This window comes from Pseudopodoces humilis, chromosome 3 (genome assembly GCF_049639895.1).
Source record: "Pseudopodoces humilis isolate 2021_Gansu_Grassland_sample_001 chromosome 3, ASM4963989v1, whole genome shotgun sequence".
NCBI lineage: Eukaryota > Metazoa > Chordata > Aves > Passeriformes > Paridae > Pseudopodoces > Pseudopodoces humilis.
This window is the reverse complement of record NC_142202.1, coordinates 16,257,515-16,272,592: the sequence shown is the minus strand read 5'-3', so window position 1 is coordinate 16,272,592 and position 15,078 is coordinate 16,257,515. Positions and strand designations below refer to the sequence as shown.

Genomic DNA, 15,078 nt, shown 5'->3' with positions numbered 1-15,078 from the left:
GAAAAAAGATTTAATTTTTTGAGAGAGGGGAAAAAGAAATAGAAGTTGGAGTGACCTGAGTGCACAGGAAAAGGAGAGGGAGGAATTAAATACATAATTATCCTTCTTTTCTATTTCCTTGCAAGCCAGATTGATGGGAAGGTGGTTGGTGGTGTCATCATTAAGAAACATTTACTGTGCAAAGAAATTGAGTTTGACTTTGCCATCTTCATTAAGAGGAGAGGATGTCCAAGCAGAGACCAGAAGGAGTGGGCAGGATATGGGAGAGGTGTCCTGAAGAGATGCTGGAGTTGTCACTGGCAAAGTGGAGACAGCACACAAAGGCTTGTGTGCAGATGAAGTTGAAAGAGGGCATGGTACGGAGGGAGCAGGAAATGGGGAAGGGAATTGCAGAGCCTGAGTCAGTGCCTTTGTGAAACAGGAGAAGAAGGATGGCAACAAAGAGCAAGAGATGCTGAGGACGTGGTAGGAGACAGAAGTGAGGCAGATGGCAAGATGGCAAAGAGCAGAGAGCCCTAGTGCAGGCCTGAGCTAGGAACCAGAAACATGGAGCACAGGTCCTGACACTCATCCAGACTCTTTGCAGACCTTGGTGAGAACTGTTTCAGCACAGAGGACGGAAACCTCATTTGTGAAAGACTGGAAACTTAAGTCATGTTGCAACACTTACAAGACAAAGCCAGGGAGGAAGGAAGTTGGTTAGGGGAGCTGGAGCGACAAGTGAAGCTGCATGACTGACACAACTCTGCTGAGGTAGGAGACTTGCCAGAGACCTTTTTCTGTAGTGGGGTTAAGTGTCAATCTCCCCTTGGTTTCAGCTGTACAGTCCCATAAAAAGAATGCATGTTGTGGTGTGAATGCTGATACAGTGAATCCAGGTGGGATAATGAGCTCAAAGCACAGCTGGCCATTAGAAGCTGGAGAATCTCCCAGCTGTAAAGCTTCTGGGCACAAGGCAAGCCCAAAGGTCTCCAGGCACCTGTTGGGCCTGCTCTGCTGGGCAGCAAGGAGAGCAACATCATCTCCTGAGCAGAGCCTGGTCCTCAGACAGCTCAACAGACTTGCTAAAAAGTTAGGAAAGTACACATATGAACATAGACTCAAATTTCTACAATTTTTAATTTTGCTTAAGGATCATCCGTATTCGTGCTATTCACGTTAGCCATGTTTGAATTTTTCAACCTCATACCAAGCAGCAGGCATATCCTGTTTGCCATGGGCTGTGACTTATTTAAAAGTACTGTCTTTCTGCAGTCTGCACTTCAGAATTGCTGCCAAGATCAGGTTAGACCTGGTGAGCCAAATGAGTCCCCGGTGTAACTCAGGCAGTCAGTGGATTTATGTCAGGGATGAATCTGGGTCCAATATAGATGTATTTTTTGGCAGAATAAGTGAAACAACAGAGGAATGAATAAAGTTTAGATGCATGGTCCCTCAGTTGTGCCTGGCCTTCTTGATAAAAGTGTTTTTCTACTATGCCCGCTCCTTTCCAAGGAAATGCACTCCTCTGGTTTCCCTGCTGTTTGCTCCGGAGTCCTGAACTGGGGGAGTTGTGCAAGGTGCAAAGGGAAGTCTTGGTGAGTGGGAGGTTATGAAGCTTTTTGAGCTGCTCCAGGGAGCCATGGGCTCTTGAGAGACACAGTACACAGTTCCCAGGAAAATATGGGAGGAGTAGCAGCTTTGGGGATAGTCAAGAACTGCAGAAAGAGCTCTTTGGCCCAGGGAGACTCTTGTGGGGTACAAACACTGCCTACCCCTTGAAGCCTGGCCCTGGCTGGCACACAAGTGGCAAATGTGAATTCCCTTTCTTTTGCAGGACTTGTACTCTCCAAAAAGCATCCTTGCTTAGAAAACACAATGGAAAATTAACCCTAGTGCATTCCATTTAGCCAAACTGGAGGATGTACAGAAGCAGAGAAACAACATTTATTTAGACTGTGAAGTCTTGCATTGCAATATCAGTGTCAGGTGTTATGGTGGGTCTGCTGCCCCCAGTGTGACTTCTGGGAAGGACATTTAAAAGCCTGAATCTCAGCTGCACCTTTTGACAGTGAGAGAAGTGCTTCCAGCATAGGAGTGCTTAACCATGTTACCATTGTGCCCAACCTCACTGTAACCTGTTCCACATCAGAATTAAAAAATAAGAAGAGGCAGGATGGAACCATGTCAGTTTCAAGTTTCTCTGTATAACCATTTTTTATGGTACACCTCACTCCATATAAATCTCCTCTAGCCTCTGAAAAATGAGGTCCTTGAGTCATTGTACAGTAGAGGTATTACTTTTTGTATTTTACTCAAAATCATTATGTGCTCTATTGTAATGTTGGGAGCTCAGTTCTTTGTGACAGCTACCAAAAAATACACATTCATTTTTATCTAGTGCTGACCAGCAGCTAGCAGGCAGATACTGCAAAGTATTTGGTAAAGGGAAAATCTATCCTTGGACAGAAATACGTGTAAACCAAGTGCTATTTCCTGCAAACTGGGAACACAAGAACTCCAAGTGATTGGAGGAAGAGGGAATTCAGATGAAAAGACCGTGTTTATAAAATCTCACAGGCATTTTTGTGGGGCTGTGCCTTTGCAGGCCTTGCTGGACACATCCAGATGGCCAAGCAGCATTAACTGTGGATAACCTGGCATTTGAACACGGGTACTCACCTGTGTTTGTGACCTGCTCAGCTAAGCTTGGTATTTCCTTTGGCTTTGGTCTCAGACAGGACTAGTCCCTGCAGAAATGATGATTTTATCCAAGTAAATATTTCTTCTAAAGAAGGACCATACTTCTGCACAAAGCAGTATTTCCCTTTAGTACAAAAGCATCTCCCCTCAGAGGCTGCCTGAGCTGTTTGACAGGAGCATGCACAGCTCGGGGGAGATACTTGAAGTTCACCTGTTTTGGTGTGATCAGCAACTCACAAGCAAGTTTTCTGATTGCTGTGAGAGTAATTGCACTTGACATTTTCGAACCAGAGCAGCTTTTCAAAAATCAAATGAGAAATCATGAAGAGTCCTGTGTTCAAGGGCTGTCAGACATGTGGTGGCAGAAGGACACAGCTCTGGTAAAAAAACCAGAGAGATCAGCTAAGCTTTGTGTGGAATAGTTAAAGTTACTGAAATACCACAGAATAGCTGGGAGTGGAAGAAGCTTCTGGAGGTCACTTAGTCCTTCCTCCAAGTGGGTTCAAGTAGAGCAGGTTGCTCAGGTTCTCCTCCACAGCATCACAGGATACCTGCTGATGCTGACACATGCATAATATCCACATTTTCTCCATCCTAATCAGAAATCTTCCTTTTAGAAAACTGTTCTGTCTGGGCTGGATTGATTTGTCTTGGCTGGTGCTCATATTCACAGAATCTGTGAAGTCAGGGGTCACTCCAGCCCGCACTATTTATGGAGCCTGGACTGGGGTGATGTCAGGCACAGCTCATTTCTCCACTGCCAGAAGAGACTTGCTTTTGTTGGCCTGCATGGGGCCCTTCCAAGGGGAGCCAAAATGGCTGTGGAAGACTCCAGAGCTTGTCCACAGGAGCAAGACTTGTGTGGAGGCTCACTCTGGCTCTGTGCTTCACCTGTAGAATTACAACACCCCCACCAAGGAGGCCGTGGGTTGCTGCAGCTCAGCTCTGTGTGGATCCTTGTCCTCCTCATCCCACACTGCTCTTCTGCAGAATCCATCATGTTCCAATCTCCTGATCAGGGATGCCAATGTGGGAAGTTCCTGTCAGAAGGGATGCAAAAGCTGCATGTATTGTTGAAAATGCTCCCTAATGGTTTTGCTGAATAGGATAAAACATCTTGATATTCTCAGTCAAGTAAACGACTGTGAAATGAGATTTTTGTTTGTTAAGTGTCTGAATCACCTGAAAGGTACCAAAGGCAAACTTAGAGTGTAAAGCACCATCTCCTAAACATATTTGATACTATGTACATCTGCAAAACAGCTTTAGTAGGTAAAGTGCTTTACCTTTCATCTAAGAATAGTGGTTTTATGAAAAGTGTCCTTTAAAAGCAAGACCTGGTCACTATTTGACTAATAGTAGCACAGAACAGAACATCAAGGATATAGCCCCATCAGGCTAGACAATGAATTTCCTGACAGACTCTCTAAATTAACACCTTGATAATGTTACTTTGGCATTATAAGAATAAAATTACAGCATCAGAATTACTTAGCAAGCAGCTGTAAATCTAAGATGGAGTTCTGGTCTCACAAATCATATTCCAGACTCCTGAGTACAGCACCACACCACTTAGCTACAGAGTGCAATTCTCTTATGTCCTGTTTGTCCCTGCTTGAGACACTTTGGCTCATAAAATGTGTGCACTGAGTTTTCTGAATTAAGAAAAAAATATGGAAAGATGTTTTTTTTAGTCTTCTGTGTACTTATCTGCAGATCACTGCAGATCTCCAAACATTTATGTCAGTTTTGTTTTACATTCCTCTAGTCCTTAAAAGATAGCTTGTACTTTGAGGTGATTTTGGAGGCTGATGCACTTTATTTCTGCTGCCTTGCTCAGTAGAATAACCTCTAATTGCTCTGCATACCCATCTAACTTTCTAATAAGATTAATTCTGTCTTGTGTCTTGGTAGTCCCTAATTAACATGATTTGTCTTCACAGTTAAGGGCTCCAGGGCATTGCAGCAAGCTCAGAGTTGCTGCTCAGTGAATCTTAGAAGTAGTTAATCCGTCCTTCCATGAGCAGAGCAGAATCTCCTAGGGAGCTTCAAAGGGCTAAATTCGTTGCAAGGCATTGATGAGAGAGACAGAGGAGGCAGAGCAGCTGCAGACCTCGCCTGGAGCTGTGGCTGCCAGGCTGGATCATCCAGGCAGGGCTGGAGGGAGAGAGCCCTGAGCTGCCCCTGGCCTGCTGCTTTCCTTCTGCTTATTTAGAGCTCCCCAAGACGGGTGCTAATGGCACTTAATTAACCTGTGCGAGGGCAGAGGCAGGGAGATGAGCGAGTATTTGATGTGGCTTCACCCAGCAGCCCTTAAACTCGTGTGGGAGCTGGAAGGTCATGCATACACTCCCTCCTGCTCTGTGCCTGACAGAAAAAAGCTTTCTGTGGCACAGACAATTAAGAACAAACGTCAGTTTATCACTGTATAATTGGCAAGAGCCTGAGTGAATGCTCATAAGAATCTATAGCCTTTTCCTCATTATGCTTCTGCTGTTACACAGCTTTTACTTCCAGCATCCTTTAGAAACTGGATGTATCAGGAAGCCAGAAAGCTTTCCTTGCAGGAGGTTTCATGGCCTCTCTGAAATGAGGAGGGGCTCTCCCCAGACATTCTGCTGTTGAGGCTTCCAGGTTGGTCAAGTTTGGGTGAAAAGCCAGATTCAAATTATTTATGTATCAACAGCACAAAACAGAATGGCTTGAGGTTTGTTTCCGGATGTACATCAGGAAAACAGAAAAATTAATTTCTGTCAATAGGATCAGAGTCTTAAAGAGAGCCTTAAAAATAAGAGATGGTTTAGTGGATGATTATTTCTGGCTTCCTGGTTCCTCTCATTTAAGTCCCAGGCTCCTGCAGTGGGTGAGTGCAGAGCAGCCTGGGACTAGGAGAGCCGTGGCAGAGCATCCACACCTGTGCTCCCAGCTGCTGGCAGGAGGAGAAGGCAGCACAAGGTGGGTTAAGTACCTGGTTTAATACGAGACAATATAAATACAGAAAGTTCTGCATGGCAAGAGACAATAGAGAGAAATCAGCAGCAGAGCTGACTCCATAAAAAAAAGAGCTTTTAAATTGCTGGTAAAATTACAGAGCAGCAGGAATGAGTCCACTTAGGTCAGATGAACTCTCAGCAAAGTGCCCTGTGCTGTAAACAGTGCTCATGCCTTTTGTTCTCCCTTATGTTTGTTATAATTTGATGCCAATTGCATTATTACTCTGAATGCTGGCATACTTAATAAGGATGCCAATTAATTAAAATTCTCCCTCTATTCCATTAGTAAAGAAAAAAAGCAAGCACCGAGCAGGAGCAAGGCCTCAGTTGTTTTCACAGCAGTGCCCCTGGCTGGCAGCAGAACCAGTGGCAGGTCCTTCAGCCTCCCTGGCTCTTCATTCCCTGTCTGACATGCAGATGGGCTGTCATGCACTTCTGACGTACTTTGATGAGTTTACCTCTAGCAATGCATATTCCTTGGCTGTAGGTATTACTTGCTACAACTTTCCCATTTCCTGTGTCTAGGTGTCCATGTAGCAATGTTGCCCCCCACATCTCAGAAGTTACATGTTCTCTGCAGTGGCTCATACTATTGTAAAGCACGATGCCAAATGCCATTGGTGGTTCTGCGACCACATCATTTATCCAAGGGGAGGGAAAAAACCCCAGAAACAGTCTAGGAATCAAGCAGGTGCAACTTGCAAAGATAATTCAGCAAGTCCTGTCAGAATTCTGAGGTCTGCCCCACCACCGTGGATTATCCAGTGGGGCCTTGCATTTACTGCTCAGCAGAAATTCTCCAGTCTCAAACACTTCAAGCACACCCTTATTTTATGCATCAAGTCAACAGAATTAAACCATAGGACTGGACTGGAAAACTTCACCCAAGGACTGTGGAATGTCTGGCAGTGGAACAAGCTGTACTTCAATCTCACTATTTATGGGTGGCTGCTTTTAAGCGTTCAAAACATTGCAGTGCTGCAGAGTAAAAATAATTTTGATGGGTCCGTGTATAATTAAAGCTTTAGTAAGTCACTTCACCTCCATGCAGGCCCCCCTTCCATGTAATTTAAGATTTTGCTGTGTATTTTTAGCCTTGGAAGTCTGTGAAAGTTTGTTGCAGTCAAGTTTTGAAGTTTTCATTAAAAAACTCGGCATTTTTAGAAGAGTTAACTTTTTCTAGAGCATTAAATACAAGGAAAAATCTCATTTTTGATGCAAAGGCACTGCTGTCTTACTTGCACGTGGGCTGTCTTCTGTAGAAGCTACACAAACACTGTCAAGTGTGTTTTGACCGCACGACACAAACCTCCTAATAACAAACGGATGCAGAGCTCAGTGCTGGAGCTACCCAGGTGCTGAGACAGCTGGGATCAGCCATGGGCACACAGTGCTTTGGGATGTTTTCCACATGTGTTGGGGAACCAGAGAGCTACTCCCATCCACAGCCTGCCTTCTGCAGGCTCAGGATCTGGAACAAACCCTGTGGAGACGAGGATTGCAGGTGCCAGCTCTCCCTTGTCAAGTGACTGTATATTTTTGTATACAGCGAGGCCAAAGGGAATGGAGTGAGCCAGAATTCCCTCTGGATGTCCTTCGGACATGGGAGGGGAAAATAAAAACAATGTGCTGGCAGAAGCTAAACAAAACATTTTTAATAGCAGGCCATGGAGGAAAAATTCATGAGCTACTCTCCATGGCAACATCTAGGTTCTGTCACGTTTGCTGCCTCCACTCTCTCCTCCTTCCCTTTCTCCTCTCCCTCTCCTACCCTTCAGCTCCTGCTGTTCCTGCCCAAGTCCTGCCCACAGGACCTGGCATTTGCAGGGGATGGGTTTGGCACCAAGGTGTCATCGATGTCCCCTCCTGGCAGATCTGAATCTGTGGGATTTAGGTTGTTAATTCTAAGAGGGACCAAGTAAGCCTCCTGTTTCCTAAGCTGTCCACTGCTCCTGCTCTTCTTACCCCTCAAACTGATAGAACTGCCTACCCACTCCAGCCCCCTTGCACTGTATTTGCAGGGGCAGACTTCAGTCTGTATGGATGCTGGAAAGGGGGAAAAAAAAGCTTGCCCATGGCTGTTTAATTAAGCTTTATCCTAAAACTTCAACTTTTAAGATGTTAGTCTAAAACATGCTTATTTCTGGGAAAAAACCCCAAACCAGGTAATTGCACTCAGTCCTGACTTACTTCCATGGCTGAAATGAACTACAAGTGGAAAGATGCAGGGGATGCCCTGACAGGTGGCATGTGGGGGACACCTGAGCCTCACTGGTGCTGCAGCACTGTGATGAAGTCTTGCCACCTCTACATGCTTCATATTTCATAGTATCACAGAATTGTTAAGGTTGGAAAAGACCTTTAAGGTCATCAAGTCCAACCACCCACTTGCCAAGAGAAACAAATCCAGCAGCCAAGAACCAGTGAGGAATTGCAGTGTCAGTGACAGCCTCCATACTCTGCACTAAGCTCTGGCCCAGCCCTGGAACAGCACCACGAGTTCCTCAGCTCTCCTAAACTGCTCAGTGGGAAAAGGCCACAGACTGTCCAGCTGGATACTGTGCTCCAGGAGTGCAGCTGTAACCCTGTGGACTGATTTTCATCTATTTCTATGAATAGAAAGTGGTTTGGTGTCTTCCATTGCTTGCTCAGAGTGCCTCTGAGAAAACTGGTAGGAATTTGCCCCCTGGCAGAGGAGCACAGCTGGCCATGGAGCCAGGTACTCACTAAAGGTCAGTTCCCTCAAGAGGACACCCTGCAGCCTGTACATCTCTATTTTTGCTGTCAGCCAAAGAGGTTCACTGATTACCCCCTGTCTGCAATCACAGCTCTCTGAGGGAGCCATGGGAAGAAGGGCATAGTGGAGACCTTGACAAGAGCCCTGCACTCACAAGCTGCAACAACCACAGAGGATGACACAGACATACCTCTAATGTTTTCCTGAACCAGCCTTTTCTGTTCAGAGAGCTTCAATAAGCTTAGAAAGAGCTCTTATCTCAGGGGGTTTAGGTGACACACCTGCACTGCAGGTTCTCTCTCATGCAGCCCAAGCCCCAGTGAAATCCAGCCAGGTGGAGACTGGGGACACTGGTGAGGATTCACACTGTCCAGAATGCTTCTAGGGTATTCTACTTTGTATCTGTTTCCTCAAGCAATGAGACAAACAATTGTCTGCTTTAGGAAGCTTTAGCAGATCATCATCCTGGGCATTAATGTTTTATAACTCCATTTTATAACCCTGTTAATTGTGTCCTTTCCACAGCCCAGCTCTACCCCCCTAAGCAGAGGAGGAAATGGTGTTGAGCATCAGCAGATAGTGCCTTCCCCCTTCCTTAAGAAAGGTTTAGTGGTTTCCCTCATCGTTACCTAAAGGGCTACAGCTGGCATTGGATTGATGGCAAGAATGAGAGACCTCCATGCCTGAAACCACGCTTTACAACTCTACCTAGAATATAAAAACAAGTTCATGACACTGGGGAGCCCAGGATGTCTTGACCAATAGATACCATATTCACTGCTATAGCAAGGCAAGGAGTGCAATCCTTATAACCATTCTTGCACAGCTTTTTCTGACTCACACAAGCAAGAGCCAGCACATCTCATGAGCTTTCAGCACATCCACAACATCTGCCTCATGTACCTGCCACCACTGTTTAATGACAGCTAATAATCATTTTACTTTAGGAAATTGAAAGACACACACCAGACGTGTCCCCACACACAGAGCTCCCCTGACACAATACACGGGTACAGCTCATCCCCACAAAACACACACTTGTTAATTACATCCCCCTTGATGATCCAACAGCCCTGCTCCCACAGACGCCTCCGATTTTGTTCCCATCTTTGCCCGTACCTGCCTCCAGCTGTGTGCTTCCTGCAGCTTTGCTCCAGCTCCTCAGTTGTGACGTGGGCCTGCTTTTCCTCTCTGGAGCAGGAAAGGAGGCACCATAATACTGCCTTATTTACTCCCAGCACCACAGGGGACTGTCTTAAATGATCTCCAGGCTTTCAGGAAGAGGAAAAAATACTCCCTACCCCCTTCCCTGGGTCTCAGGCTTTTGTAGGGTAGGGATCATCATCATCATAGAATCACCATCATCATCTCCACATGTGGTCCCTGATTGCAGTAATTTGGGTTTCTGCTGTTCCTCCACCTGTACCAGCTCATCAGATGTGATTTCCTTGCAGCAGAGATGCTTTCTTCTGGGAAGCCTCGGGTACCTGGCAGTCAGTGGGAAGCCCACTCAGCTGTCTGCATGCTCATGTTACTTGAGCTTACACTGAGGTCGTCAGTGTTCTGTCTCCCTCAGGCTCCAACCAGGCTCCTACTTCTGACCTTCCTGGGAAGCTGCCATCACAGCTGGTCCTCCACATGAAACATACCAAGCTCTGTGTCTGACTAAAGCTCTTGCAGGAGTGCCCAGGATAGACTTTCTTGTAAAAACAGGAGAGGAAAAACTTCTCTCCTACAGTTTAAGGTATTCCATAACAAGTTCCCTTCTGCACTCGGATAATACAGAACAGACTGTTCAGGACAGGCCATGGTCTTGATTTCATGGCTTTTTCCACCCTGCATAAGTGACTCAAACAATAGAAAACCAGGGGAGGTCACTCTGGGGTGTGAAGTTTTGCTCTAAAAGAAAAAAACCAAAGCTGTCCCTCTTATAGTATTTTGCTGTACTCTGTGAGGCCAGGAACCAGCAGGTGATGCTCTTGGGAAGGCCATGGCTGCAGAGGTAACAGCAGACACCAGAGAGGGGACTTTATCCTGCATGACAACGGACCAGAGAGGAGAGAAAGGGCAAAACCCCCTCGTTTTCCCCTTCATTTTGTTGTGTTGTTCTGCAGACAACATATCCCTCTCGTGTCCAATGGGTTAAACTCCTGGAAACAAACATCTTTCTATATTTACTGGTGTAATCTAAAAATACTCTGATTGTGCTGACAGCCAAAGCAAGCAGAGACTCCCAGGGGCTCTTTTTCTACCCTGGTACCATGTGGGTGCCCCAGCTGGCTGACAATGCCCCAGGTGAGACGAGTCTGAAGAGCGATATCAGTGTCACACCCCCTCACAGTCTAGCTGCACATGGTGCCTCCACCCCCTGCCTCCCAGCTGCTCCAGAAGAGCAATCCTCAGCTCCCACCCATCCCTCTGCCCAGCCCCTGGCACTTGCTGGCTTTGGGTGCAGCAGGGGCTGTACAGTTCAGCCAGGTGATTGCAAGCGGCTGAACAAACAGACTCATGAAAAGAAGGACAGGACATCTTCATCAACTCCCCTGTGTCCACAAAGAGGCTGCATCAATTCATGATTTAGAATAATCCCAGATTTCATTGCAGTTTGAATGTTTTCCATTGGGAAGATAGAAGAAATGTTTACTATAATTTCTTTACGTTATACTGGCATAGCTGTGTGGGTGTTCAGTTTATAGCTGTTTGTGGAGTTATTGGCTTGCTGGTTGCACTCACAACCTGAGACCTCTTTGGACTGATGATTTATTGGGCCAACATCACCCCAGCAGCTGGCATTCCAGGTTTAGGATTTCTGGGCTGTAGGGATTCAAGTGTCTGAATGCCTGGTCAGGTAGAGAAATGGTTCCATGCCCCAGCTCTGAGGCAGCCAGGTGGTCTCAGCAGATACAGCTTGCCTGGCTTCCTTCTCCTCCTCCTCTCCACCTCTCTGTTTCCAGATGCAAATAGTTCCATATTTGGCAGTGTGTAACCACAATGGCTTCCTAAGGGGAAAACATCTACTTTGGCAAAAGTATTTAAGACTCTTACTCCTGCTTCACATTCTCAAGCATATGTGGAATAGAGGAAAAATGCTTCCATCCTATGCCTGCTGGCATGGCTAAACTCATGTATTCAAAAATGCCAGCAAGCTCCCAAATCCAAAGATTGGCTGATCATAAGTAATAAAGAAAATGCACTGACATTGGAAAAATGAATTGGTTCCCTCTGAAGAGGAATCAGAAGCCAAGGTTCATGAGATTTTAATCCCAGTTTCTGTATCTATTCCCAGTCCAGAGGAGGACACTTCAGTGCTTTGTTAGCTTTATTCCTTTCTGAATGGGACTAGACTTTAGCTTAGTCACTGTGGTATTCAGGGCATTAATTGTCTAAATCAGCACCTTGCTCTAATGATGTAACTATTCTAAAAGCTCCAGTGGAAGGATTTGAAGCTGTAGTTTAAGAATTATTGCTCATTTATGACCTTTCTTTGTAACACATCTTGGAAGAGTTAAAGGTAAGGCAAGAGGGGAAGATTTTCATTTTAAAAAGAGACAGGCATTTCCATTTGGCAAGATTTTGCATCCTGATGGGAAAACATAAACAGTGCCTGATCTTGCCTCATCCAAATTTAATCTCAGAAAGTGCTGTGGTATAATTTTGAAGACAACACTTTCAGGAAGCATGAGGGAAATATTCCAGGCTTCCTTCTGCTTTGAAAAATCTATAAAGGAAAAAATGGTGGATGAAGCAGGGCAGAGATGTCACATAATCCCACACAGGGGACACAAGAGACAGAAGTGGAAGACAGTGCCACAGACCTAAAGACAACTATGGGGAGATTTACACAACATCCTTTGGGATTATAATGACTTTCCCTTTCCTCTCTGCAGACCCTTTTGTTTTTGTGCATAACGGGATGAAACCCTGCCTGTGAAAGCCAGAGGAGGAAGCCCAGGGGTAGCTCTCATGCAGAAGATGCTGCCCTTGTCCCTGGCAGTGATGCTCTGCTGTAGGGCTGTCTTCCCCCTGCCCCAGCAGCCTCTGTGCCTGCTCCGTGCCCAGCTCTGGCAGGTGCCACAGAGAGGGGGTGGGAATAAGAAATCGGATCCAGCCAGTGGCAGGAAGATGAGTGAGGTTTTAGGAGCTGGTGGAATGTTAGGAAGACGCTGGAGTTGTTAGCTTGCAGAGGGTGGCAGGATTAAAAATAGGCTGTAGCCAGCCTTCCCCAGCATTTTGGCATCTCAACTGCCTGTTATCCTTGTGACCCACTGTGGAAGAGGCAGCAAAGAAAGAGATTCTCTTTTCCACCACCTCGGCAGTGCAGGACAAAATGATATTTTGCTTCTAACCAGATGGTTCTGCTCTCTTGGTCTGGTAAGATTTACTACAAGGGTGTAAACTAAGTGTTTTGTCCCTGTCTTCAGTCAAACCAAGGGACTCCCACTTTCCCCTGAGTTCAACAAGGCACTCGTGTACTGAAGATGTGATCATTCATTTACATCTTACAGGCTGTTCACTGTAACTGCTGTTACAGGCAGTTTTTGTAGAAATCATCATTTTAATTCAAGATATTGATAAAAGATGGCATTTCATAGAACTGTGTTATCCATTACAAATAACATTGCACCTTGGTACTTACCTTAGCAAGGCTGTATTTGTTTTAGAAAAACTCAAAGACAATTCATAATGCTAAGAGGTGTTGAAATCCATACTTTGATAAGGTGCCTGAACCTCCTGGCCAACAGATTTTATTTTATAGGAGCCAGGAACTGCTTCTTCTGCTCCTTACCCATAGTGTGTATTTCTTCATGATGACTGTGGACAGACAAGGCTTCCCTGAGCTGTGAGTTTCAGCCAGCCATGAGTACCACATATCAGCTAAAAGTAAAAAATCTGCCTTGTCCAAGAGTGTTAATTTAGGAAGAATCTTTGTGAAAGGCTGCTGTAGGTTTTTTCCCCAGCTTTAACTTTCATACATCAACAAGATCCTTCATCTGAAACCTTTTAGGAAGTTTGACGTGTAGTTGCAAGATTTGTAAGTTGGTCTCAAGCAGAGCCAAGGGCTGCCACACCACGTCCCCTGGCTCCAGCACTTTAAGAAGTTTAGCTACTTCTGCTCGGTTAAAACATGCCTTCAGTTAGCAGCTTGTGACTGAGGAAGGCATTGTGCAAAAATGCAGTGCCACTCCATTTTTTGGGGGTCTGCTTCTTCTAGAGCAGTATTTGTGCATAGTAACAGACCATTAGAGATTTCTAGAGCCAGTCCTGCCCTTACTCTGGGTTTGGTTTTCCTTTTGAGAGCTGCTGTGTAGTAAGTGTTTGTCCCCAGGAGAGAGTCACCAGGCAGAACAAAGGTATTTCCACAGATACACAGCACTCCCTTGTAGTACAGAAGTGGTTTCTGCTGGGTGGGGAAGGAGCCAAAACCCAAGGAGTGCTTTTCCCACCCTGGTCTTCAAGTGCAGGTGCTATGAGGGGAGCAGGTCTAAGGGGAGAGATCTGTTAGGAGGCCGTGGCTCTCAGTGGGCATTATGCTGCTTCTCTGTCCCAGGAACGTTCGTGTCGGCGTTCACCGTGCTCTGCGGGGCCCGCACCGACCTCCCTGACCGGCACATGTGCTGCGTCTTCTGGCTGAACATCGCTGCTGCCCTCATCCAGATCCTGACAGCCATCGTCATGGTGGGCTGGATCATGAGTATATTTTGGGGCATGGACATGGTCATTCTTGCAAGTAAGTACGCTGCACACACCCCTCCTGACTTCTCTCCGTGGCAAGGTTACTGGGTCCCGGATAATGTCCCTGCAGGCCACTGGGCTGCACTGTAGGGAGGAAGAGCCACAGGATGGGCTCTGCAAGTCCATGAGAAACACGGTAGGCAGAGAAATTGGTAGGAGACAGTAGGAATGGGCCCTGTGGCATATCTGGGAAAGTCTCCCATCCCACCACATGGGTCAGGAACTTCCCGTTATGAAATGAAATGTGCAGTAAGGGGGAACACTGTGCACTCTGCTGTCTGGAGCCCCTTCTGCCCTGGTCACATCCATTTGAACAAGAAAGCCCTTTCTCTCTTGCAACTCCAGCTAACAAATGAGTTAGTGAGACCTTTCTGTTAGGTTGGTTCTGCTCCCAGGGCCAGTTGTCCCCAGAAAAGCCCTGGGGACCCTCCTGGACCCTCCCCTTTCTCCCCAGGATACATCTACTCATTGTTTTGGAGGTTATTTCCATGTTTCAGACCAAGTTCTTAAGCTGAGCCAGAAGTGTTTAGCTGCTCCTAGAATGATGTCTCATACACCCTTTGAGGTGACTAAAACATTAGTCTAAGGAAAGAAGAATCCTTTTTAAAATGTACATAATTTAAGTCACCAGTTAGTAGACACTACCAATCCAGAACACAGGCTCTGTAACTTACATCTGGTAGAGGCTTTCACTGGTGTGGAAGTTGTGTCATATCTCCTGTGTCCTGGTGCAGAGGATTGAGGTGACAGCCTCATCTCACCTCCAAAGCCAGGAGCAACACAGGTGCTAGCGGCATTTGCAAGACCCCCCTCCTTTCCAGACAGCTCCACTTTGTCATCTCTGCTGATGACACCTGTGGCTGCATGACAGAGAGGGAGAGAGGATCTCAGGAAATTGCCAGGAACCTGCCTAAAGACAAGATGGATGAAACT

The 15,078-nt window shown here is 46.1% G+C and overlaps 1 protein-coding gene and 1 long non-coding RNA gene across 4 annotated transcripts in view; one reads left to right on the top strand and one right to left on the bottom strand.

The window, feature by feature from the left end:
* Positions 1-15,078, top strand: part of STUM (stum, mechanosensory transduction mediator homolog) — a 45,095-nt gene that overhangs the window by 17,836 nt on the left and 12,181 nt on the right. For all 3 annotated transcript variants that reach the window (XR_015772243.1, XR_015772242.1, XM_088053388.1), the window contains exon 2: positions 13,961-14,140. Coding sequence is in view for 1 of the 3 variants with exons in the window: in XM_088053388.1 (XP_087909514.1) it covers positions 13,961-14,140 (180 nt within the window). In the remaining 2 variants the exon portion in view is untranslated. The remainder of the gene's footprint in view (positions 1-13,960; positions 14,141-15,078) is intronic.
* Positions 629-9,984, bottom strand: LOC148184589 (uncharacterized). The gene is made up of 2 exons (XR_015772176.1): positions 9,532-9,984; positions 629-3,722 (listed from the first exon to the last, which is right to left on the bottom strand). It is a non-coding gene; the product is annotated as an uncharacterized LOC148184589 (long non-coding RNA).